The 24,835-nt window shown below is 36.4% G+C and overlaps 1 protein-coding gene across 1 annotated transcript in view; it reads left to right on the plus strand.

The window, feature by feature from the left end:
• The window catches only part of Chd1 (chromodomain helicase DNA binding protein 1), a 62,702-nt gene extending 39,118 nt beyond the window's left edge, over positions 1–23,584 (plus strand). The window contains exons 19-35 of the mRNA XM_027401200.2: positions 1,238–1,386; positions 1,711–1,807; positions 1,898–1,993; positions 3,981–4,157; positions 4,923–5,083; positions 6,659–6,700; positions 7,764–7,894; positions 8,466–8,604; positions 8,773–8,923; positions 10,468–10,590; positions 11,301–11,429; positions 12,154–12,294; positions 13,490–13,668; positions 18,390–18,486; positions 19,096–19,147; positions 20,609–20,819; positions 22,040–23,584. Of these exons, the coding sequence (XP_027257001.1) occupies positions 1,238–1,386; positions 1,711–1,807; positions 1,898–1,993; positions 3,981–4,157; positions 4,923–5,083; positions 6,659–6,700; positions 7,764–7,894; positions 8,466–8,604; positions 8,773–8,923; positions 10,468–10,590; positions 11,301–11,429; positions 12,154–12,294; positions 13,490–13,668; positions 18,390–18,486; positions 19,096–19,147; positions 20,609–20,819; positions 22,040–22,385 (2,421 nt within the window). The 3' untranslated portion in view covers positions 22,386–23,584. The remainder of the gene's footprint in view (positions 1–1,237; positions 1,387–1,710; positions 1,808–1,897; positions 1,994–3,980; positions 4,158–4,922; positions 5,084–6,658; positions 6,701–7,763; positions 7,895–8,465; positions 8,605–8,772; positions 8,924–10,467; positions 10,591–11,300; positions 11,430–12,153; positions 12,295–13,489; positions 13,669–18,389; positions 18,487–19,095; positions 19,148–20,608; positions 20,820–22,039) is intronic.
• Positions 23,585–24,835: the final 1,251 nt, after the last annotated feature.

Here is a 24,835-nt window from a genome sequence, read left to right on the forward strand (position 1 = left end):
TCTCCCAGGAAGTGGTTCATGCAGGTTTATCATCTATATGGTATCATAGGATGAACTTAAATCTGTAACAACACAGTGATGATCAGAGAAACTGTATAAAGATGGTGTTGCAGGTTTTTTTTTTTTTTTTTTTTCCCACTAGATAAATCATAATTTAAAAGTAAATCACTCCTGGAGGTAGAGAAATGGCTCCATGGTTAAAGAGCACTGACTGCTCTTCTAGAAGACCCTCGAGAACAGAGTATCAACACAAAGACACTTAGCACCTTCAAGAACATAGTGATCAGTTTACAGCTGGGGGTGGAGTTTGATGTGTCAACAGCAGTTCACAGGAAGGTCAGATCACATGACTATGCTTGCATGGGAGCTAGGAGATGGGAACAGCCTGACTCAAGCCATGGCATTGTGGCTGGCTGGAAGGAGGTCATCACTGAACTGCTCCTGCCAAACAGACCACTCAGCTCAGTACCACACTGCCTCATTTTTTCCTCTGACGTTTTTGTATAAATACTTCCGTTTGGGATTAGCATGGAGTCAAGTGGTGCCAGCCAGGATCCAGTTCCCACTGTGTACATGGTTTGTTTTTTAAAACTATCTCAAGTGCGCACTTAGGTCAACAAAGTAGAGCTAAGGCAAAAAAAGAAAATGTATGAAGGAAGGATGCATTCAAATATTTTTTTTTTTTAATAATTTATTTTTACCTCATGTGTACCTGTGTTTTGCCTGCATGTATGTCTGTGTGAAGGTGTCAGGCCCCCTGAAACTGGAGTTACAGACAATTATGAGCAGCCATGTGGGTGCTGGGAATTGAATCCTGGTCCTCTGAAAGAGTAGTCAGTGCTCTTTCCCCCCACCCCTCCCCATCCCCTGAGACAGGGTTTCTCTGCGGCTTTGGAGGCTGTCCTGGAACTAGCTCTTGTAGACCAGGCTGGTCTTGAACTCAGAGATCTGCCTGCTTCTGCCTCCCGAGTGCTGGGATTAAAGGAGTGACCACTGCCCAGCACAAGAGTAGTCAGTGCTCTTAACCACTGAGTCATCTCTCTTGCCCCTCAAATAGTTTTATAAATGGCAGAACTTTAGCTTTAGACATGATACATTGTTACAAAATTTAAGATTTTTGTTTTACATTTGAGAATTTGAAAACTAGAGGATGAACAGAACTGTGTGCTGACATTTGGGTACTCAGGCTGGCAAAGACCCTCTTCCCTGCATCTTGCTTCTTTCTCATCTTTTGCAGGTGAATATATACCGTCTGGTTACAAAGGGGTCCGTTGAAGAGGATATTCTTGAAAGGGCCAAAAAGAAAATGGTTTTAGATCACCTTGTGATTCAGAGAATGGACACCACTGGGAAGACTGTGCTGCACACGGGCTCTGCCCCATCAAGGTGGGTTCTTACTATAGAAAATGTATCACTGTGAGTAGATGACAGTGTCCTGTATTCAGTGTGGCTAATTTTTACACTTTTAAAGATGTTAGCCTGATTTGTGTTAGAGACATCATACAAAAACCTGGTTTTACCATTTCAGATTGATCACCCAGAAGAATTCTCTGGGTGTCAAGTTTTCTGTGTCTCAAGTTTCTTAGTTTTAAATAAGTAGATTAAAACTTTACCCATATGACTTCCTCCTCACTTACAAAAGGTACTACACTGAATTTGTTCTGAAAATATTGCTGTTAAGATTGAGTTTTTGTTTTTTCCTGTTTTCAGTTCTACTCCCTTCAATAAAGAAGAGTTATCAGCCATTTTAAAATTTGGTGCTGAGGAGCTTTTTAAGGAGCCTGAAGGAGAAGAGCAAGAGCCCCAGGTTGATACCAGTTACATCAGAATATGTGTTGTCTGTTAGATAAGGGAAAGACTCAAGTACATTCAAAATAAAAATTTCCTTTTAATACAGGAAATGGATATAGATGAAATCTTGAAGAGAGCTGAAACTCACGAAAATGAGCCAGGTCCTCTGACAGTAGGCGATGAGCTGCTTTCCCAGTTTAAGGTAGGCCTTTCCTTTTTCCATCACTGTAGATTCACTAAGGGCTCGAAGAACTAACAAGATAGTTTTTATGTTAATACAAAAGTCTGATGAGACCAAGTTGTTTAGGGATAATTAAATTCATTGTGTGAGATGGGTTCCTAATTCATAGGGAGAATTATGCTTAGCACATAGCATGCTCCCACATATTCAGGATAATACATGACTGAAGACTCTCAGCTCATTTTTTTTAGATAGTATTTTTTTTAATTCCTTGCAATTTTTATGCATTTATACACTTTATTTTGATCCTGTCTGTCTGCTACTGCAACTCAAATTCCCCTGAGTGCTCCTCATTCTGTCTCCTTCACAACTTGGATTTTTATTGGAGCAGATTTCAACAAAAATTAATTGAAAAATTATCAAAAATTAGAATACTCCAGCAAATTAGAGTAACTCATTCTTGTACCACTTGTAAATGTCCCTGGCTTGCCGAGGGCTGACACAACATGAATCACCTGACTTTGGGGAGGGAGTTGAGCAGTGTTCAGGTTTTTTCTTTTTTTTAAAGACAGATTCCTTGGCTCAAAATCAAAACCAAAAAAAGACCAGGAACAGGCCCTTCTGCATCTTAACCAGTCTCAGTTCTTAGGCATCAGTCGGCATTTGTTCGTTCAACAGATACTAACTGTAATATCTCAATACCAGGGACTTAGAATCAGTCGCCCATTCAATACTCTGGAGGATGGAGGATGACTGGGGATGGGGCAGCAAAGGGGAAGACAAAATGAAATAGATTTCGAAACTCACTCTGGGCTTGATCTAGCAAATTGTTTTTCCAGTAATATCATTGCACAGTTTGCCTTTGATTAACTTCTTGTGGGGGAGAGGCAAGAAAGAAAGAAAAGAAAGAGAAAAAACACAACCCAATAACATCTAGATTAAGTGCAGATTATTTATATACCAGTGAATTGGTACTCTTATATGGCTAGCTATCTATTTATAAGGCTGCCTATTTGTTCTATGTATGTATGTATGTATGTATGTATGTATGTATGTATGTATGTATGTATCTATCATCTCTCATCTATCATCTTTGAGGTTAGGGCTCATAAAGTGCATGGTTGCCTGGAACTTATCTTCCAGGCACAGCCTTTTCAGTACTTTGATTACAGATGAGCACTGGCATGGCATGCCTGAGCACATTTTAACATTAGACAATAAATACCTTCCAACTCTTTATGAACAGTAGGCATAAACAGAAGAATATGTTTTCTTGTCTTCATTCAGTTATTTTTGAATTTTCATATATTAACTTTGATGAGTGTTGGCTGAATATCTTCTTAGAACTTTAAATGTGTTAAATTATCCTCACAAATTTCTATCCATTCCTTTAGAAACGGGAAGGAAACAAAGGTCTAGAAACCTAGTTATTCACCTAAGGTCTTAGGGATCTGTCAGCTACTCTTTGTGTTCTGTTTTTATGAAAGGGAAGGGACATTCTTTGGCACTGATTAGTTCATTGACTAGTCTAGGAATTCCTTCAGAACATATAGCATCTTACTAATGCACATTACTGTTTTCTTGATATTTTGTCAACTACTAGTTTGTTGTTTGCCTTGAGTTCTGTTATTAATTACTAATAATATTGAATAACAGCACAGAGAATCAGTGCAGGAAGGAGGAATCAGAGGTCTACTTTGCTCTAATGAAGTAATAACTAGATAAAGCAGTGCTAGTTTAGAGTCATTGTCTTGAGACACTTAGGTTTTGTTTTGTTGTTGAGATAGTGGAGAGGAGTTTCCAAGTTGGCCTCAACCACTTGGCATTAATGATTCTTGTACTTCATTTGGGGATACCAGCTAGGGTTGATAGCACCAGTAAAAGTGGTGGCTGAGACTTCAGTTTTACTTCTGTTTGGCATATTATTACTTCCCCTTTAAAAGAATAAATATGTGACTTAGGGTTAAATACTGTTATACTTACTCTGCTAAAATTCTGAATTTATCAGGTTGCCAACTTTTCAAATATGGATGAAGATGACATTGAATTGGAACCGGAAAGAAATTCAAAGAACTGGGAGGAAATCATTCCAGAAGATCAAAGAAGACGATTAGAAGAGGAAGAAAGACAAAAGGAACTTGAAGAAATTTATATGCTCCCAAGAATGAGAAACTGTGCAAAGCAGGTGACCTTGTAATTTTAGAATATTGTTACAATATCAGTATTGAATAATACTTATAGTGAAATGCTCTTTTTGTTTGGTTTATGAACAGTAACGAATCATAATTTTCTTTCTCTTAATATCTGATAATTTGCCTTATGAGTTGGAAATTGTTTCCTCCTATTTAGCCAAATTATGTAGATCTGAGAATTATTAAATGATTGGATTATTGTCAGGGAAATGGTACAATTACCTTCACATTTCTGAGGAGATATACGCCTAGAAGTGATGTGTGTAGATAGAATGATGACTTCTGATGTATATGATAGAATATTGCCAAATTATCCTGTTGTTTTAATAAACAGCAGACATACAAGACTTGTACCCGTTGCTGCCAGTTTTATAGCATTGCAGATGGTGACCATGCTTATTTAGTGTTTATCAAGTGAATACGTTTAAAAAGAAATTAACATTTCATTGTTTTTAAGTATAATTGATCTCATAGAGATTTGTATTTATGCCATTTAACTGATTGCCAGTTAATAGCCATTATCATATTTTTACAGAAAGCTACTTTATAAGAATGCCTCATATACTAACCCAGTAGTCTTTCATCATTGCATGTCATATCATTTTCTATTTGATTACTAATCATTTTTGGCTTTGGAATAGTTTCCATATGTGGATTAATGTTTTAAGGTTTTTACAATACTTCGCTGTGTTTGTCTTTGCCCATAAAAAACAAATCTTAACCCTGTATTTGGGGATATACTTGTTTTTGTTTTCCAGATAAGTTTCAATGGGAATGAAGGGAGGCGGAGTAGAAGCAGGCGGTACTCTGGCTCTGATAGTGACTCAATCTCGGAAAGGAAACGACCAAAGAAACGTGGGAGACCACGTACCATCCCTCGAGAGAATATTAAAGGATTTAGTGATGCAGAAATTAGGCGGTAAGAGGACATAAGACCATTTTGTTAACTTGGTGTTTTTACAGCATGAAACTAAATATAAAAACTAGGTTAAGGAGTTTTAGAGGATAAAATTAGATATTTGGGGAGTTCTGCTTTTAAATATTGATTATAACTTTGAACAAAAGGTGTAACATCTAATGTTTGCATGTTATTTATTGTTACACCACTTGAATATTAAAATTGTTTCCTCTTACTGTGGTTCAGAATGATCCCTTGAGCAATAAAATTGCATTTTAGCATGGTTCCTACTACATTTATGTTTGCCAGCATTACTATTTTTACATTTACTATTATCTGTATTTTTCTTGTTTTAACTTTGAGGTGATTGCTCTTTGAAAGTAGCCATGCATTTCTGGGGCTGGGGTGGAATTCAGTAGCAGAGCTCAGGCTTTGCTGTCTAAGAACCTGGGTTGCATCCTTAGCACCACAAACAAACCTGCCTCTGTTGAGAATATACCTTTGTGTGCACATGTCATCAAGGGGAGTGAACCCAGCTTAGCTCATGCAGTAGCTTCACCTGTAAAGTTTGATAAAAGCTTGTTCATTTTTATGTTTTAGAAGTTTGTTTCTTTCAAGTTATTTTTAACTCTTTTCTTTTACATCATAGACCTTGCAAAGTTCTTCCTCATTGTTCCTACAAGAAAACTAAATGCATTGTTAGTTTTCGTTAAAGGAACTTTTATGACCATCTGATTTGTTGGACTTTCTGTCTTTAGTTGAAGAAGCATTTCATCTTCTACTTTCTGGATATTTTCCCTCATCTACCAACCACTTAAGTTGCTTTGTTGTGACATAATTTTTGTTTTCCATTGTTGGTGTAACGATCACCTGAATGAATCCTTTGATAAACCCTGGTCAGCTTTAGGAGTGTGATGAAGCGTAGTGAGTGGTTGGTGGTCACGCTGGAGACTCTCCACGTCTTGTGGTAGCTTTGAACCTTTTTTTTATGTCTTATGAAAATAATAAAGTAATTTCTAAAATAAAAATTAGCTTCTATTGTTTTATTTATATTGCTATCTTAGCTTCTTCTTGGGTGTTGCAGTGTTTTATTTGGTACAACTTAATGTCCTAACAATTTATAGCTTAATTTCTTCTTCCTTTTTTTTTTTTTTAAATCAGGGAACAGTCCTTTAAGTTTTTTACCAAAAAGTGTTTCTTTTGACACAGGGTCTCAGGCTTCCCTTGAACTCATTATCCCCTTGCTTCCACCTCCCAAATGCTAGCATTGTAGAAGTGCACTACCATGCCTGATTCCAACAAATATTTCTTATTTTTATATGCATTATGAATACAGAGGGGTGTGAGTGTGTGTGTGTGTGTGTGTGTGTGTGTGTGTGTGTGTGTGTGTGTGTGATTATTGCTTTGTTTTTTACAGTGCTGGGAATCAAATTCAGGGCCTTTGTGTGTTCTCTGCAAGATTTATACCACTGAGCTACATCCCTGGTCCACTTAAATATTTTATATATTTATATATATGTTTATGTGCATATATAAACATATATATAAACACATTCTTATAAAACACATTTGAACCAAACATTTATTTTCTGTTAGGTTTATCAAGAGCTATAAGAAATTTGGTGGCCCTCTGGAAAGGTAAATACATTTGCCATTCTTATATGGTATGAAATGTGTAATACATTGTTTACTTATTTAGTTACCATTCAATTTAGCTACTTGAATGAATTTACTTTAATAAGGATTTTTAAAAATTGGTAGAGACTAAGTTGCAGATTGATTATTAAATATGTTTGTATGATTTTGAGTCTCCAGAATTTTGTCTTTAAATAAATGTCCACAAAATGCACCTTAAATTGCATTTTGGCAAATGTAATACATTTTTCACAGTCTTTATCTTATTTTCTTTTTCGTTAACTTCTTAAGAAAGAGTACAGATCTACTATAGAGATACTAAATTACTAACGTAATCTCTACTTTTTTTTTTTTGTCCTTTGTAGCAGTAAACTTAATATGGAGCATCAAAGACTCACATTAGTTTATTCATTTCTTATAAAAATTTACAAAATAGGGCTACATTTTGAGCTGGATTGCTTAAAATGCAACAGTATTTGCATGTTTTTTAGGTGATGGAAATAGCTTTGAATGTTAATCTTCATCGGCTCTATGGCAATACAAATTTCAAGGTCTTCTCATTTAAAATTTTCATTTTTTTTTTGTTGTTGTTTTTTTGTTGTTGTTTTGTTTTGTTTTTTGAGATGGGGCTTCTCTGTGGCTTTGGAGGCTGCCTGGAACTAGCTCTTGTAGATCACGCTGGTCTCGAACTCACAGAGATCCGCCTGCCTCCCGAGTGCTGGGATTAAAGGTGTGCGTCACCACTGCCTGGCTAAATTTTCGCAAAATTTTATCACTCCCCTTTCAATCAGATCTGAAGAGATTTTTCATGATTGGTGTATATTATCTTCAGGAATCTACTATTTGTTCTGCTTAATGAATTCATCACCATTATTCTCATGTGTGATGGTTGGTCCTTTGCTAAGTTGTCCCAGCTTTCTGTCTTCTGTACATGTTATATAAACTAGAACTTAAAGGGTAGACAATAGAGTGATACTTGGGTTTTGAAATAAAATAAATTTAGTTTTTTAAAATTGTATCATTTCATTTAACATCTTTACCTGAAAATTGTATCATCTTATTACAGATTAGATGCAATTGCTAGAGATGCTGAATTGGTTGACAAGTCAGAAACAGACCTCAGAAGACTAGGAGAGTTGGTGCATAACGGTTGTGTTAAAGCTTTAAAGGACAGTTCTTCAGGAACAGATCGCACAGGTGAACCTTTCAGTTAACCTGCCTATCCGTCTCAAAGGATGTCCAGCTGTTCCAAGTAATAAGAAGTGCAGAGTGGGGAACAGAACTGCAGTTTGAAGACATTGAGTCTGTTCTTTAGTGTCCCCAATTTGTTCTGCTTGGGTCGTAATTTAAGGAATTGCTATTATGCTCTTGCATACATGACTGGATGAATAACCACAGGCGGCATTAGTTTGGAGTATGCACAGTTACTTCACCATGCTTTTTTTCTCATTCATCTGTCTAAGGAAGAATGTCTACATAAGATTCAGTAATCTGATGCACTGGAGATATCATTGTGAAATTTTTGTCTAGGGTGCTGCTCTTAACCTGCACTTACTGGAACAATTACACCAGGGACTTTTTGTGAATTCTTATCTTCTGGTCTAGTTAGTAGTATGTATAGTGAAATTACAATTTTATTTTTAAGAAAAAACAGTAATACATATTAACATTAAGTAATAGCATATGCTGTTTTGTTTTATAGAATTACATAATTCCATATGGCTATATGTATATAGATGTTTTCTATATTCTTGTTTAAATAAACAAGGTGGCAGACTTGGAAAAGTGAAGGGACCAACATTCCGAATATCAGGAGTACAAGTGAATGCGAAACTAGTCATTGCTCATGAAGATGAATTGATACCTTTGCACAAATCCATTCCTTCTGATCCAGAAGAACGGAAGCGGTGAGTTACTCACTTCATCAAAGTCTGTTACTTGGTGCTTTTGCTATGAACATATGCTGAACTTTTGTAGCATTGACTTATGATAAAAAGTTTTAGTTACTTAAATATTATAAAAATTTATATTCTAGACAGTTATTAGCTTGCAATAATTTCTCCCTTTGATGTCAGGTATACAATCCCATGCCACACAAAGGCAGCTCACTTTGACATCGACTGGGGCAGAGAAGACGACTCCAATTTGTTAATTGGTATCTATGAGTATGGCTATGGGAGCTGGGAGATGATTAAAATGGATCCTGACCTCAGTTTAACACACAAGGTACTTAAGTTGTGTCTTCACTCTTGATGATTAACATTGGCTTTCAGTTATTCCAATTTTTTAAAATTTATTTTGAATACAAGTTTGATAGAGAATAAGGAAATAAGGTTCTAATTATGTGATTTCTACATTAGAGCTTGGTACGAATGAAATAATTGAATTTAAATCTCTAAGATTTTGCTTTTATTTCTGAATTATGTTTTTGTTATTAAGACAGGTACATTTTCCTTCACATTACTTGGTAAAGAATTTTCCATTATTAAAGGAAACAAAATAGGAATCTTAAATCTTAGTCTTATAATGCCTTTCTTAAAAATTAATAATTTTAAGTAATGGCCTCGCTGTGTTGGAACTCTGATTTCTTCTGTTATAACTCCTTGAATTTTGGGATCATTGTGTCCTGGAAAATCTTTTATTTTAAAGAAGTAACTAATGTTAGAAATTTGGGCATTTTATTTATTTGTTGTACAATGATGTCCTTTTGTTTTCTTTTTTTCTTTTCTTCATAAAATGGAAATGTTGGAAACATTTCTTTGTGCTGTCTTTTTCCCGGCTTATGTGAATATGTGTTTGTGTGTTTGTTGGAGCATGTTTGTAGAGACCTGAGGACAACCTGGATGTCACCCTCAGGAAGTCTGTCTCCTTCACAACAGGTTTTCTCATTGTCCTAAAAGTTTGCTGGTTAGGTTACACTGGCTGGCTAGTTAGCCCCAGACATCCTCCTGTTTTCTTCTGCAGTGGTTGGGTCACACCTCATACTGTTTTGTTTTAGTATCATGAGAGGTTTTTTTGCTTTGGTGTGTTTTGAGGCTGGGTGTATGTGTGTGTGCATGTATGTTTTGACACAAGGTCTCACTAGCCTGCTCACCCAGGCTGGTTTTGAGCTTCTGATCATCTTTCTCCTGAATGCTGGGATTTTAGGTGTTTGCCATTAAAACAGGCTAAATTGAGAGATTTCTTTTTAGGTATATTTACATAGAATTTATTCCCAAGAGACAGACGTGGTAGTGAACACTGATAATCCTAGTGCTCAGAGACAAGAGAATTGCCACAAGTTTGAGGCCAGCTAAGGCTAAATAATAAGACTGAATATCTATGACGAAGAGAAGAATGGCAGGGCGGTGGTGGCTCACATCTTTAATCCTAGCACTCGGGAGGCAGAGGCAGGAGGATCTCTTGAGTTGGAGGCCAGCGATTTCCAGGGCAGCCAGGACTACACAGAGAAACCCTGTTTGGAAAAACAACAGCCAGAGAGAGTGAGAGAAGAATGAATTTGCTTTCAAGGAAATTAAATCTGTTTATGATACCGGTGTAAAAACTGTATTTTGTCACCGCATCAGTACTGTTATTACTACCCAGCTTGCTGCCCTCTTGTAGTCTGCTGCATAACCTATTTATTCAACAATATTATAAATATTAAAAACCTTTATAGTATATGTGTTTTATGCATATTTATTAAATAGATAAAATATGCATTATTTTTCACCAGTAAATTTTTCATGTTATTTATGAAAGACAGCCTGAAAAATGCATTGCCCTTTCAGATTCTACCAGATGATCCTGATAAAAAGCCACAAGCAAAACAGTTACAGACACGTGCAGACTACCTCATCAAATTACTCAGCAGAGATCTTGCCAAAAAAGAGGCGCAGAGGCTTTCTGGTGCAGTAAGTTAAAAATGTGGATGTTTAAAATCAGTTCACACTTCCAGAGTTGTTTGACCATGTTAGATGTAAGGACTGCGTTGTTCTTTAATTTAGTAGTTTTATTTTGTTATGATAGTAGAGTGAATGCTTTTTGAGAGGCCAGGCCTATATATTATTTCAAAATATTGTAAAGATTAATGGACAGTGTCAAGAGACTTTATGGGGCACTTCAAAAAGGATTTTTAAAAAGACTTTATAAATTTATTTTCATTGTATGTGTATGAAAATTTTTCCTGTCTGTGTACCATGTGTGTTGTTGCCTGTTGCACATAGAGTACACAGAAGAGCATCAGATCCCTGGAACTGGAGATAATGCCATGTGGGTTCTGTCCTTTTTAGGAGTAGCAAATGCTCTTAACCATTGAGCTACCTCTACAGGCCCAAGAGTGATTAAGTCCTTACTCTTGTATCTTTCCAAACCTTTAAAAGTTTGCTTGTAACCATGATGTCAACGACCTGTGTGTTATCAAAACCTTCTTTCATATGTTGGTACCCCTAAATTTAGTTGTAGGTGATAAAATTTAGTTGTAGAGTGAAAAAAATCACTTCTATTTCTCACTTTGAAGAATAATTGTATTGGTATAAATATATTTGATGTAGTAAATTATGTTTCCTCTGTTTTTAAAACTGGAAATCAGTCACATGGATTAAATACAAATAATTATTTTTAGGGAGGTTCAAAGAGGAGAAAAACAAGAACTAAAAAGAATAAAACAACGAAGTCCATAAAAATAAAAGAAGAAATAAAGAGTGACTCATCTCCCCTGCCTTCAGAAAAGTCTGATGAAGATGATGATAAAGTAGGTACACTTTTGCAACAGCAGCTGGTTGGGAAGTTGAACTTTAGAAATGGAATTTTTCTGGTTTTTTTTTTTGTGGTTTATAATGTAGATTTATTTATAGATTATAACTATGATAGATATATGTATGAGACACAGATCAAACCTTTGCAATTAAATGAGCCATCTCTTTATTAGGAACTTGAAAGAAACTGGCTTACTTTAGAGGAAGGTAAACATTGCATGTATCATTGGTAAAGGGATTCTGAGTTATATTTTTTCAGAACTCACATACATGCAAAAAGATTTAGTTAAAAGGAAGGTAAAAGATAAAGAGCTTAAGAAAGATAGGGAAATAATTTAAAGAAAAACAAAACAAAAGAAGCTATGTAGAAAGAAAAAGTTAGAAAGAAAATGTAGGCAAATCATAGTATAAAACTTAGAAAGTAAAAAGTTGTGTATTTACATCTTGAAAGATAATAGCATTAGCCCAAACTAGTTTCAGTAACTGAACTCTCCAGGAGTTTATATGGGCTTGTAGTTTTTTTTTCTCTGTTGTTTAGCAAATTAGCAAGGAAATTTTGTTAAACCTAGCAATAGTGAAAGTGGGCTAAGAGAGATCTCCAAATTGAAATAGATGGCTATTCACTGAAAATAAGTACTTGTAGAAGAAAACAAGTCATTATTCTGAGAGAGCTAATCCTGTTGTCTTTATGGTTGTGTTTTTGTTTTGTTCTCTTTCAAGTTGAATGAATCCAAGCCTGAAAGTAAAGACCGGTCCAAAAAGTCAGTTGTGTCAGATGCTCCAGTTCATATCACTGCAAGTGGGGAGCCAGTTCCCATAGCTGAGGAGTCTGAAGAGCTGGACCAGAAGACATTTAGTATTGTAAGTACCAGGGTTTCTAATTAGTACTGTTCAGTCTTCAATAAAGGCTTAAATACAGGGGGCAACTTTTATATTTTAAAGGATTTTAAAATTTTCAGTTCCTGATCCAGTACTTACAGTGGGCAAAGGTTGTTTTACTAAATTCAGCCTTACTGCATGTAGGTGGTTTATACCAGATGCCTAACTCACCTTAATATTTTTTGCTAGCTTATTTATTTTTGCTTATTTATTTATTTTAAAGAAGATTTATTTATTTTGTATACATTGTTTTGCCTGCATGTATGCCTGCAGGCCAGAAGAGGGAGCCAGATGTCATTACGGATGGTTGTGAGCCACCATGTTGCTGGGAATTGAACTCAGGACCTCTGGAAGAGCAGCCAGTGCTCTTAACCTCTGAGCCATCTTTCCAGTCCCGCTAGTTTGTTTATTTTTGGTTTGCTAGTTTGCTATGAGCTCATTATGTGGAACTCTTCTCTGACACTTTCTGTCTATTATAAGGCATGCAGCCTGGAATGTACTGGTGCTATATGTTTGGTCATTAATGTTGAGGACTACTTAGAATGGTACGCTATAGCATTAAAATTAGCCACAGCTAATTTTAATTAAATTAAAATCAAAAGCTTTTACTTCCACAAAGGCTGATGTCATGTGATAATGGAAAGCATTCTTTGTCTGAAGAAAATCAAATAGGAAAATACACATGTGGAGAATGTTTGAGGTGATACATAATTACTTATTGTGGAGCTAGGCAATGCTGTGTTCATTCATGTAAATATCATGAACAATAGGGTTTACCTGAATTGTTTTTTTTTTTTTTTAAGATTTATTTATGTATATGGGTACTTTTCATGAACATCTGCACACCAGAAGAAGGCATCAGACAGTTGTGAACTGCCATGTGGTGCTGGCAATTGAACCTTTGGGAGAACAATGAGTGCTCTTAACCACTGAGCCATCTGAATTGATTGTTTTTGTTTTGGGGGGTTGTTTTGTTTTATTTGGGTTTTTGTTTTTTGAGACAGGGTTTCTCTGTGGCCTTGGAGGCTGTTCTGGAACTCACTCTGTAGTCCAGGCTGCCTTCGAACTCACAGAGATCCGTCTGCCTCTGCCTCCCAAGTGCTGAGATTAAAAGTGTGTGCCACCAATGCCTGGCTTGAATTGGGTTTTTAATACATATATTTCTGTTATTTTCAAGTGTAAAGAAAGAATGAGGCCAGTGAAAGCAGCTTTGAAACAACTTGATAGGCCGGAGAAAGGCCTATCGGAAAGAGAACAACTGGAACATACTAGACAGTGTTTAATCAAGATTGGAGACCATATCACAGAATGTCTGAAGGAGTATTCCAACCCTGAGCAAATTAAGCAGTGGAGAAAGTAAGTAGGACAGACAGACAACTTTGAGGAGATGTTGAATTCATAATTTTAATTGTAACTGTGTTTCTCGATTTATTTTTCCTTAATAGAGCCCTTACCACACACTGGCTGTAATTTAGTTTGAGGTATTGACAACAAATTTCCTTTATAATTCCACAGAAACACATTCATCTCACTGCAACTTATCAATTTTATCCTTTGATTTAATTTTTCTTTATTAAATTGAAAACTTCATCTTCTACTTTAAAGGAAATGATTTAACATTGTCTCTTTGGCATTTCCAAATTGTCAACATTACTACTCCTGCTTTTGGGATTATTAAAACAAGGTGCATTCAATCTGATGTTCAGGACAGCTATAAAGTGATTGTTACACAGGTAGTCACACAGTATGGGTGTGCTGGAACAGGTGCTGACAGACATTCTCGATAGATTGATAGTGTGATCTTTGGGTGAGGTTGTGGAGTCAGATTTCTTCATGCAAATGATGATGTGATGTTGAGTTAAAAATGTAGGGGTTTGTCCCAACCTGCAGGATGTCAACCTGGGGCAAGAGAGTCAGGGATAGGGAATGGGGACAAGAGACTCAGAAAGAACGACCACAAGACAGGATTCTGATCAAGTGGCAAACTTTACTTTTCTCAGGATAGCTTATATAGTCAGGATATGGGGAGGGGCAGAATGGGTTGTTTGTGCATCAGGTATTGGCATAGGCAGGATATTAGGAAGCCACAAAGAGGATGTTTGGCAAGGTAAAGAGTTCATGAGTAAGAGGTCCAGGAAGGGTTGCCTAGGTGACTGAGCCTGTGGGTGGAGGACTGGGTCAGGTTGTTTCTTTTCTTGAGCTGAGGTTCTAAGGAGCTGCTATGTAAAGGTTAACTATGTGGCCTGCCAAGCATGGCCTAGGATCTTATACCAAGCCCTGAGATTTGGCTCCCAACAGGGGTTTATATCTGAAATTTCCAATTAAATATTTTCAGACTCTTGGCAACTAAAAGTGCAGAAAGAAAAACCATAGGTTCTGGGAAGCACTGCTATACTAGAGTTTAATACTTTTTATTTTAGTATAAATAGAATTATTCCCTCTTAAGGTCCCCCCACCCCCCAATTTATGGTAATCCCAAAGGCATGGAACTGTGGACTGCTAAAGCAGTGGTTCTGAATTATGTATATTAGGTTTTAGTGAGGATATTTTACCAAATTGTCCATCTTGCTATGGTCATGATCTAAAGCTTATTCTGCCCTCAGTGGTGTCCAGATGTGTTTTAAGACTCTTGCCCTCGGGCTGGAGAGATAGCTCAGTGGCTAGGAGCACTGGTTGCTCTTCCAGAGGTCCTGACTTCAATTGCCAACAACCACATGGTGGCTCACAACCATCTGTAATGAGATCTGATGCCCTCTTTTGACATGCAGGCAGACCACTGTATACATAAGTAAATAAAGACAAAAAAAAAAAAAAAAAAAAAAAGACTGTTGCCCACAATAAGAATTAGGAAAATAAAGACAGTATGGTAACTTATTCTTACTCTTACTAATTTAGCTATTTTAAAGAATTGCATACATTTTTCTTTTCTTTCTTTTTTCTTTTTTTTCATGTACAGATTTGACAGTCTGGCAATACTTGTAAATAGCCTTTTGGCAAAAATAGATTTCCATTTGGGAAAACTATTGAGGGCTATTTAGTTATATACTAGTTGCCAGTTTTTAAATCCTTGTAATTACTGTTTAGATTTTCAGGTTTACAGAGGGATAAACCTTTACTTTCCTACTTTCTAGACAGTAGAACATCTTACTGAAATTTCTTAGTGTCTAGTGTATATATAAATGTTTTGGATTTTGTTACTAGGAAAAGAGAAGTAATGGATTTTGGGGGAGGAGTCGCTAGCAGCAGGGAAAGTTGATTTTCAGTATTTTGGGTTATTTTCCTTCCAAAGGTTATGTTTTGATGTGGTTCTTTCTTTGCCCATTTAGGCAAAACATCCTTTAGTTTTCCCTCTATTTGGTTCTTTTTTTTAACTTGAAAACTTTCTTTTTTCCATACACTATATTTTGATCATTCCTTTCTCAACTTCTTCCATATTCTCCCAGGACCCAACTTCACTCCCACCTTTTCATTCCCTCTTTAAAAAATAAACAGAAACAAACAACATTAAAAATGGAAACCAAAATATACAAGCAAAAGCCCAATAGGACAAAAAAAATGCTCAAACAAAGCAATATGAGACAGAAGTCTATGAAAATACCATTAAGTTCATTTTCTGTTGGCCAACTACAGCTAGGCATGGCCCCTACTTTAAGTGTGGTTAATATACCCAGAGAGGATCCATTGGAGAAAATGGATCTTTCCTTGACAAGAGGCTGTCACCTTGACAAGAGGGTGTCGATTACACATTGCCTAAGGGTGGATGTCATGTCTACTTCCCCCTTAGTACTCGGATCCTATCTGGCTTGAACCTGTGCATGCCCTGCCTGTGTGTGCTGCTACAGTCTGGGTTCACACGAGCATCAGTCCTATTATCAGAAACTGCTTCCTTGGAATTGCCCATCACTTCTGGCTCTCCCAATGTTTCCACCTCCTCTGGATGGCCGAGTGAGGCACTGATATATGGGCACAGCAGAAAGGAGTCATTTTACTGCTGTGTTCCTCTCTAGAACAACAATAATTAGTTTCCCTCTAAGCCTGTGACTTGGCTACCCAAGCAATGTCAGGCACGGGTCCCATCTAATGCAGTGGGCCTTAAATCCAATCATGAGTGGTTGATTACGGCCACAGTGTTTGTACCACTACCCCAGCATGTCTTATAGGCAGAGCCCTGTTGCAAGGTCTGTGGCTGGGTTGATGATTGATTGATTACCTTCTTTCTCTGGTAGTATGCAGAGTACTCACCAATACCATGAACACTGGTCAGTAGGGTGAATGCTCTTGGCAAGAGCTGGACTTCTCCATATTGATGACATATATAGGTGTTGTCTTCAACAACAGGGCCTTAAAATGACTGTTGAGAATGACCAATAGTTTGGCAATAGCCTGAAGTGTTTGGGGGGGTCCCATGGGGCCCCTTTGGCTAGTGACTCAACTAGATGTAACTCATTTCTGGTACTGGTGGTTTTTCTTGGTGGTGTAAGATGTCTAGTTATAGCAGTGTCTCTCCCATGTATGGTAATTCCTTTCATATATGAATGTGTTTTAGAAATCTCCTCTAAAGTGGCCCTTAGTGTTAGTTGTCCCTCCCCAGATTTCCTCCCTTATTCTTCTCCCATTTAATCTCTCCCTTATTTAGTTCTTGGATACCTTGTTTATAAAAACTATTTGTTCCTCCCAACACTGTGTGGTTATACAGATTCCCTTAAAGGTAAAAGGGGAAATAGACCCACGCACATGGCTCATAGCCTAGAAAAGGAGAAGACTCTTGCTCTAATTTTAGTGCTTTCTTGAAAACAAGTTTTTATTTTTTAAAAACCAAAGTTGAGCCTCACAAGATAGCTCAGTGGGTAAAGGTGCCTTCTGCCAAGCCTGATGACTGAATTCAGTCCTCAGGAGGTATCCACATGGTGGAAGCAGAGAACACCACATATGCCCACACTCACGCACATAGACAAGGACAAAATAAATAAAAATATTGATAAGATAATGAAATACAGAAGAAAAGAATAGCTTACATGAAGATCTATCATTGGACATGAGGTCCTGCATTTCATAGCTAACACTATTGAGACAGAAGTCATGCAAGAAAGAAAATTAAAGCAAGTGATAAAACAAAAGAGGTGGCCTCTTACCACCTCAAAAATAGTTACAGAGTTTACAGAATGAGAGAAGGTGATGGACTGCCCTTAACAAAATTGGTAAAGACTTGAGCCATAATTGTAAAACCAGTGACTAGGCATGTTCTGCAGCAATCATTATCCTTAAAAAATGAAAATTATTGTAATGTGTTATTAGAACAATTCTCTGTAAACTTAGTCTATTATCTGGTACTGTTCTTACTTAGCTATTAACATATCTGATATTACATACAAATTCTATATTACACAGAGTGAATCTTTGCTTAGTTTTATATGTATTTGGTACATTTCAAATTAGGATCAAAACACTAGATTTCATTGAAACGAATGTAAAATGAAGGGATTTGAAAGAGAAATAAGGCTGGGTGATGGTGGTGGCCCATACCTTTAATCCCAGCACTCAGGAGGCAGAGTCAGGTGGATCTCTGTGAGTTTGAGGCCAGCCTGGCCTACAGAGTGAGTTCCAGAACTGTCAGGGCTGTTACACAGAGAAATCCTGTCGAACCCCCCACCCTCCAAGGGTGGGGGAAGAGAAATAAAACTATTCATATGATTGGAAACTTAGATGTACAAGAAAATTTAAAAAGTAAACATGAAGATTAATTTCATTATTACTTAAAATTATTATTATTATCATTATTTTCTGCATGTGTGTGCTGTGGTGTGCTCAGACATGCATGAAGGTCAGAGAACTACTTGAGAAACTTGCTTCTCTGCACCATGGAGGCCCTGGGTTTGAACTCAGGGTGTCAGACTTGGCAGGCTGTACCTTTATCTGCTGATCTACCTTCCTGGTTTCTGATAATTAATTTCTTTGGTATAGACTTTGTTCCATAGAAGGCTATGGCTATGTTTAGTGTATAAAGAGGGTTGTAAGTGGTTCTATGATAAAGCTGAGTATTTTTTACCAAATTAATTTGCCATTTTTTTTTCTTTTAGAAACCTGTGGATTTTTGTATCTAAGTTTACTGAGTTTGATGCAAGAAAATTGCATAAATTATATAAGCACGCTATTAAAAAACGACAAGAATCTCAGGTAATTGGTGTATAATATTTTATTCTTTAAATTGTGTCATTGAGACCATACATATTCTTTATTATCCAATAACAAATGGAGAATTCAGTTAACAAATGTAGAAGTAATGAATAAACAAATGCCTGGTACAAACAATATCCATAGCATTGGCAAAAATTAATAGGCAAGGAAACAGGATATTAAATTGTCCTCATGAGATAGTAATCATGACAGGAACATAGAGAAACTGCCTGACATTATCTTAAATCATCACAACACAACAATGTGAAAACCTCTTCTACAACACAGAGAAGCACATGCTATCTGTGACTTTGTCACTGACATTATATAATTAGTATTTGATGTACGTATGAGACTGTCATGTCATGTCTTCTTCAGCTTCTGTATCAAGTGGAAAATTATTTCAAAGTCTCTTTTTAAAAACATGAAGGAAATTGTTTTGCTTAAAGAGAACTGTAAATTTTATGTATTCTGTGCATGTGTAGGATGTGAAAACCTTATCAGGATCTTCCTAAAGATCCCCAACCTAAACCCATCACTACACACACTATACTGTAAGAGTATTGTAGGCTACTTGAATGTATCTGATATGTGTGTGTTCTGTTTTAGCAAAACAGTGACCAGAACAGCAGCATCACTACTCATGTGATAAGAAATCCGGGTAAGCTTTTTTTTCCCCCCTTTTTGGTGTGAATGGATGTTTTGGTTTTTTGTTCTTTTTTTCTTCCTTCCTTCCTTCCTTCCTTCCTTCCTTCCTTCCTTCCTTCCTTCCTTTTAAATGGTTTGGTCCTTCCTTCCTTCCTTCCTTCCTTCCTTCTTCCTTCCTTCCTTCCTTCCTTTTTCTTTCTTTCTTCCTTTCTTTATTTTAAATGTATATGGTATGTGTGAGTGTAAGCATGTCCTATGTGTGCCTGTCACTTTCTACCTGTTCCTTAGAGAGGGGGGGTTTATGAACCTGGTCCCACAATTTTCAGCCTGAAATCCTGCCAAACATTAGTAATCTTCTGTTTGCTTCCTTGGAGCTTGGTCAGGCTTGCTATGTAGGTGCTCAGATCTGAACTAAGGGCCTCATAATTGTGCAGCAGACACTTCTAATTTGTAAGATGTCTAGCTCCTCACACCCCCTTACTTTTGTTTTTTAAACCAAATTATTGTTTTATTTATGCTTTTATATTGAGAAAATGCTATGTGTTATAATTCTAATCCATTATATTATTTAAATCATTTTAAGCAGTGTTTTAGTTATTCCTCCTAAAAACAAGCCTTTAAGGCAGTTTCTAGTAATTGTAGGGCAGTTGTTAAAAAGAATCCTTATTCTGTGGGTCACAGAATATAGTCTGAGACAAATATGTGCCTCAGTACTTTTCAGTGGTGATTTTTTTAAACTATGTTTTTAATTGAAAGAGAATTACACTTCCCCTCCTTCCTTCCTCGAACCTGCCCCATGCTTTCCCATCCTCAGGTCGATGGCGTCTTTTTCTTGGGTAGTGTGATTGTTTATGTATGTGTGTGTGTGTTCTATATGAACAGAGCCTGCTGAGTCTTGTTTCTGTTGTTTGTGTGCATATGGATTCAGGGCTGACCACTGCACTGGACAACCAATAAGGGGGCTCATCACTGGGAGAGACTAAAACATCTCCTCTGAGCAATCTTTAGCTGCTTGGTTCTTTGTCTAGGGGTGGGTCCTTCCATATTAAAATGTCCATTGTTGTGGACCTATTTTCTGTGGTCATTTCAGGACAGACTTGTGTTACCACAGACCCCCCCAGTATTCCAGCTTTTCCCCCTCCTCTTCTGCCATGTTCCCTCAAGTGTAAATGCAGGATTTGTGTTGTAGGTATCTCCATGGGGGCTGAGCTCGCCACAATCCATTGATTGCTTCATATTGTCCAGCTGGGGTTTTCTGTGATCCCCTCCATTTGATGAGGGATGATAGCTATTAACTTACTGCAAAACCCTTTAAAACTTTAGTTCTTTGTTTATAAACCATTTTTTAAAAATTCTTTAGGCACTTGTATTTGAGAATTGATTTTGTTTTGGCAGGAGTTATTGTTATTTAATTTTAAGTATTTGTAAGTCATTTTAAAATCCATTAATAAAGTTTCACATATTTATCTAATAGATATGGAAAGGTTAAAAGAGAATACAAATCATGACGATAGCAGCAGGGACAGCTATTCTTCTGATAGACACTTATCTCAGTACCATGACCATCATAAAGACCGCCACCAGGGAGACTGCTATAAAAAAAGTGACTCCAGGAAAAGACCCTACTCTTCATTGAGCAATGGCAAGGACCATCGTGAGTGGGATCACTATAAGCAGGACAGCAGGTAAACCGAAAAGCAGCTTTTGAAATTTTCTTCTACCCATCCTTTTCCTTTTAATTACATTTGCTGTATTTGGGATAGACCTATTCCATTTTCATGAGAGCATATCAAATCTTACTTGCTTATAAATAATAAAATTGATAGTATGTTTCATGTTAATATTTGTGACTTTCTTTACAAAATGGTTTTTGAAATATTAAGTTGGCATCAGAATATTAATGAGATCTGAAAGTTTTGTAATTTTAAGTAGTGCAGTTTGTTATAGTTGCACTTGCAGAGTAGTGGTACAAGTACAGGCTTTCTATGGAAAGAATTCTTCATTGGATATTGAAATCCTGTGAGACAAAATATAACTGCAAAATACACTATTTTTTATTTAAAGAGTGTCCTTGATGATTTGTGATCATTGCTAAAATTCAAATTCAGAAAACTGAAAAATAAATGTTATAGTCAGAAAGAAGTGAGGGAGGCTGAATGTGCGGCTCTGGAGAGAGCTCACCTATTCTGAGCTCTCTTATATAAACTTACATAAAGCCTTATATATAAACTATATACTATATAAGCATGTTAATTATAGAAAGGCTTTCCATTAGGGGCATATAACAAGAAGAATGCCAGTGTTGTCACATACCTCTGGAGGAAGTGTTTATCACAAGAATCTTTGCTCAACAGGAACATTTTATCTGAAAAGGCAAATGTTAGAGATTTGTCATGGGGTAAATTTCTTGATATATGTGTTAATGCATTACATAACTAGTTGCATGAGACATCACAAGCTAATGAAAAGTTTCCTTTAGTATTTTAATTTTTCCTCCTAGAGGTTTGTAAAGGGCTTCAGGTTTGAGGACAGTTTTCTTAGCTGTGGTTATTTCAGACATTACCTTAAGACACCAAGGTACACTGAGAGAAGTGATTTGTAAGTGAAGTTAAAATGCTTCTTTCTGGGGTGCTGTGTATGCTTCTCTGACCTTGTGAACCAACATTTTTCATGGGAATTTCTAGTGAGTGATTTGTTTCTAGGTAGGGATTTCTGAAGCTCTGCTTTATGAGGTGGTGCTGTCGTTCAGGGGAGAAGTGATTCTAAGCTACTTTTATGAAGTTTGGTTAAACACTGAACTTGTACAAAATTAAAATACATTTTTAAAGTATTTATAATTGTATGTTTTTATTTGGGAGCTTTAACTTACTCACTGGACTAAAAGGCTAAATTTCTCTTTGATTAGGTACTATAGTGACAGAGAGAAACACAGAAAACTGGATGACCACAGGAGTCGAGAGCATAGGTCAAGTTTGGAAGGGAGCTTAAAGGACAGGTGCCACTCTGACCATCGGTCTCACTCGGACCATCGACTGCATTCAGACCATCGATCAAGTTCTGAATACACACATCATAAATCTTCCAGGGATTATCGGTTTCTTTCTGACTGGCAAATGGACCACCGAGCTGCCAGCACTGGCCCTCGCTCACCTTTAGATCAGAGGTCTCCTTATGGCTCCAGGTCTCCGTTTGAACACTCAGTTGAACACAAAAGTACACCTGAGCACACCTGGAGTAGCCGGAAAACATAACAGAAGCTGATAATTTATTTGTCTGTCTGGACTTTGGTTTTAGCCATAGATCATAAACCAACACAGTAATTGCCTTACATGACTTGAAAGATGCAAACAGTTCTTCTATCAGTAGCAGTATTGTTACTTCTTTCCAGGACGCAAGGTCTATTATCCCAACAGAAGAGAGAATATTTTTATATTTAAGGATTATGCTGCACTGTACTGCTAATACTGCAGTACTTTTTTTTTTCTTTTTTTAAAGAAATGGAAATGTTTACTATAACAGGGACCTCAACACTGCCCTCCCGTATAGGCTGAATAAAACTGTTTTTATGTCAGTGATTTTTCGACTGACTCCATTTAAATTATGTTTGTATATGAACTTTACTCTGACCTGTGATCATGTTTCAGGAAGGAATGAAAGAGAGCTCTTTTCTTAATGAAGAAAAGACACTCAAGAACTTTGTTCACTTTCCAAAGCTCCTTGTTTACATCGTACACTGCGACCACCTTGCCGCTTCCCGTCACAAGCTTGAATATTTAAATCCTGTACTTATGTCTGTAATATAGCCGGGAATTTCCTGTTTGTGATTATTATTATGCCTTTTTACAGAAGAAGATGGCTGTAAATTATTGTAAATGTATTAAATGAGCTTCCCTTCCTTGCCCTTCTCAGGCTTCTTTTGACTGTTCCTTTCCCTACCAACTCAGGCCTTCTTATTAAAAAAAAAAAAAAAAAAAAACAAACAAACAGTGTAATAACACTTTTTAATGATTTGTCTTGATGGAATCATTGTTTAGAATGTAAAAATGGGGAAAGGGGCCACTTCTTTCTTTTAGTCCTCTTTTTATATTGAATATTTTTATTAGATACATGTTTTATCCCTCCTTTTGGAAGTCAATATTATGTTTGTAGTTTTACAAAAGAACTGGTGAGGGTAATATGTGAATTATAAACTTCATGCTCTGGGAACTTCTGTCAGACACATTTGGTTTAAAAGGGTAGGTGGATGAACACTTTCAGAATCCAAAATGGCCAAAAGTTATTGTAAATCCATTTGTTTTCCCTTTTCATGTGGGCAATAATGTCAAATGTGCTATGCAGCCAGGTTAACATTTTAGATGAATTTGATTAACTTTTTAATATAAACTGTTACAGTGCACACTGATTGTACATAAAAACCTTATATATGACAAATTAAATTTAAGAAAAAGGATATGTGGGCTCCTGTAGTTTTCTGCTCCATTCTTGCTCCCTCCAAGCATTTAATCTGTTTTGTTTTGTTTTGTGTTAAGTAACAGCTGCCAGAAAAAAAAAGATACCTTGGTAAACAATTGAAGATTGATAATACATAGTATTACAACTCTCTGTTTTGAAGACTCCGAATCTTTCTATGAAGTAAAATAGGTCATAGAAGTCTGCTTCCTATAGCTGTTGTTCTACGGTGCCTTATTTATTCACATTTTTTTTTCTTATATTCAGTGGGAATTTTGGATGTATGCTGTGTAACCAATTAGAACATTTACTCCTGGACATGTCCCCATGGATTAGCTGTTGGGCATTCTAAAGTTAGTCTGTGGATTTGTATTTTCATATTTTCCTTTTATATATCTAATTCTAAAATTTATACAAAACAAACTTTTTAAAAAGCTATATCTTTGGCATAAAAGTATCCTGAAGCAAAGGATGCGTTTTTATCTTTACTTGAGGCAATATGTTGGGGAATAACTCAACATCTAGTTATAATTAAAGATGATGACAGAACTCAGTGCTGGCACACAAATTTTAAAGTTTTCACTTTCTCCACATTTAATATAAATGATCATTTTATTCCTGAAGGACATTTCCCATAAATCCTGATAATAATAACACAGCAAATAGCTCAGGGTTGCCACTACAAGTCTTTGTGGCAAGGTCATTTGCTTAAAAGCCTGTTGTACAGATTTTGTAAAAAACTAATACATTTTTGGAGAATGGGCTCTTAATTTAAGTTTGACTTTTGAGTAACTGAGTTAACTAGTCAAGTGGAATGAAAATCTGTAACTGTATGTAACATTTACTGAGTGTTAACTATTTGTAAAAAGTCAGCAGTTACATAGTAAAGGAGCAAGCCATAAAGTACTAAGATGCAATGGATAACATCAGTACATAGATATAACAGGGGCACTATAAAAATGCTTATTTTTTTTGTCTTTTACATGCTCACTTTGCTCTATTTTTATCCATTTGTTTAATTTTTCTAAGGATGAGAGATTATGCATAGCATTGTACCAATTAACCTTCCATTTTAATAATAAACAATAAAAGATTCTTATTAAAAGCAATGGCTTGTCTGCTTATAAAAAATACCCTCTGTTTAGGGCGAAATAGTTGTCTACAGACCGGAGACCAGAACAGCTTCAGCCGTTCCAGAGTGGCATAAAAATGAGAACCTTTGTGATTTGTGCAGTGTAGCCTGCAACCATGT

The sequence above is a fragment of the Cricetulus griseus genome, chromosome 2 (assembly GCF_003668045.3).
Source record: "Cricetulus griseus strain 17A/GY chromosome 2, alternate assembly CriGri-PICRH-1.0, whole genome shotgun sequence".
Lineage (NCBI taxonomy): Eukaryota > Metazoa > Chordata > Mammalia > Rodentia > Cricetidae > Cricetulus > Cricetulus griseus.